The sequence below is a fragment of the Plasmopara halstedii genome (assembly GCF_900000015.1).
Source record: "Plasmopara halstedii genome assembly, contig: Scaffold_1317, whole genome shotgun sequence".
NCBI classification, from domain to species: Eukaryota; Oomycota; class Peronosporomycetes; order Peronosporales; family Peronosporaceae; genus Plasmopara; species Plasmopara halstedii.
The window spans coordinates 1-466 of NW_020188232.1; the positions used below are offsets into that span (position 1 = coordinate 1).

Genomic DNA, 466 nt, shown 5'->3' on the forward strand with positions numbered 1-466 from the left:
AGCAGTCAATGATGGATCTTGAGCACATGAGCGACTTGATGAGCCACTCTCGATTTCCATTTGACATGAACAGCGAGATGCTGGCAGTACCAAGTAATTTGGACGACGATGAGTTCTTTAAAGATCTACCTGTGTTGGCACGTAACCAACGACCGACAACACAACATCGCGAGGCTTCCAGTCACCCAGAAAAGTCTGATTTCAAAACACGTGAGCAAAAGCCAAAGGATCATGACAACGATCCAAACAAGCAATCCCAACTGGATCAAAAGAAACAAATGGTCAATACTGATGCCGACAAAGACAGTCAACTTCGTCGAGCTTTCTCATCTTACACATACAGCAACTCGTCCATTGTGGACGATAAAGGTCGACGCGTGACAAGCAAGCGTCGTCGTTACGAAGACTCGACGGGTCGACTTAAAGCTGTGCACGAGCGCCAAATTGAGGGTAAAAAACTGCGTAC

General features: G+C 46.6%; 1 protein-coding gene across 1 annotated transcript; it reads left to right on the forward strand.

The window, feature by feature from the left end:
• Positions 1-8: 8 nt before the first annotated feature.
• PHALS_01020 (uncharacterized protein) lies at positions 9-450 on the forward strand (the record flags this gene model as incomplete). The annotated part of the gene is made up of 1 exon (XM_024730800.1): positions 9-450. A coding segment is annotated over one exon (442 nt), but the record flags the coding sequence as incomplete, so codon positions are not given.
• Between the last annotated feature and the right edge of the window lie 16 nt (positions 451-466).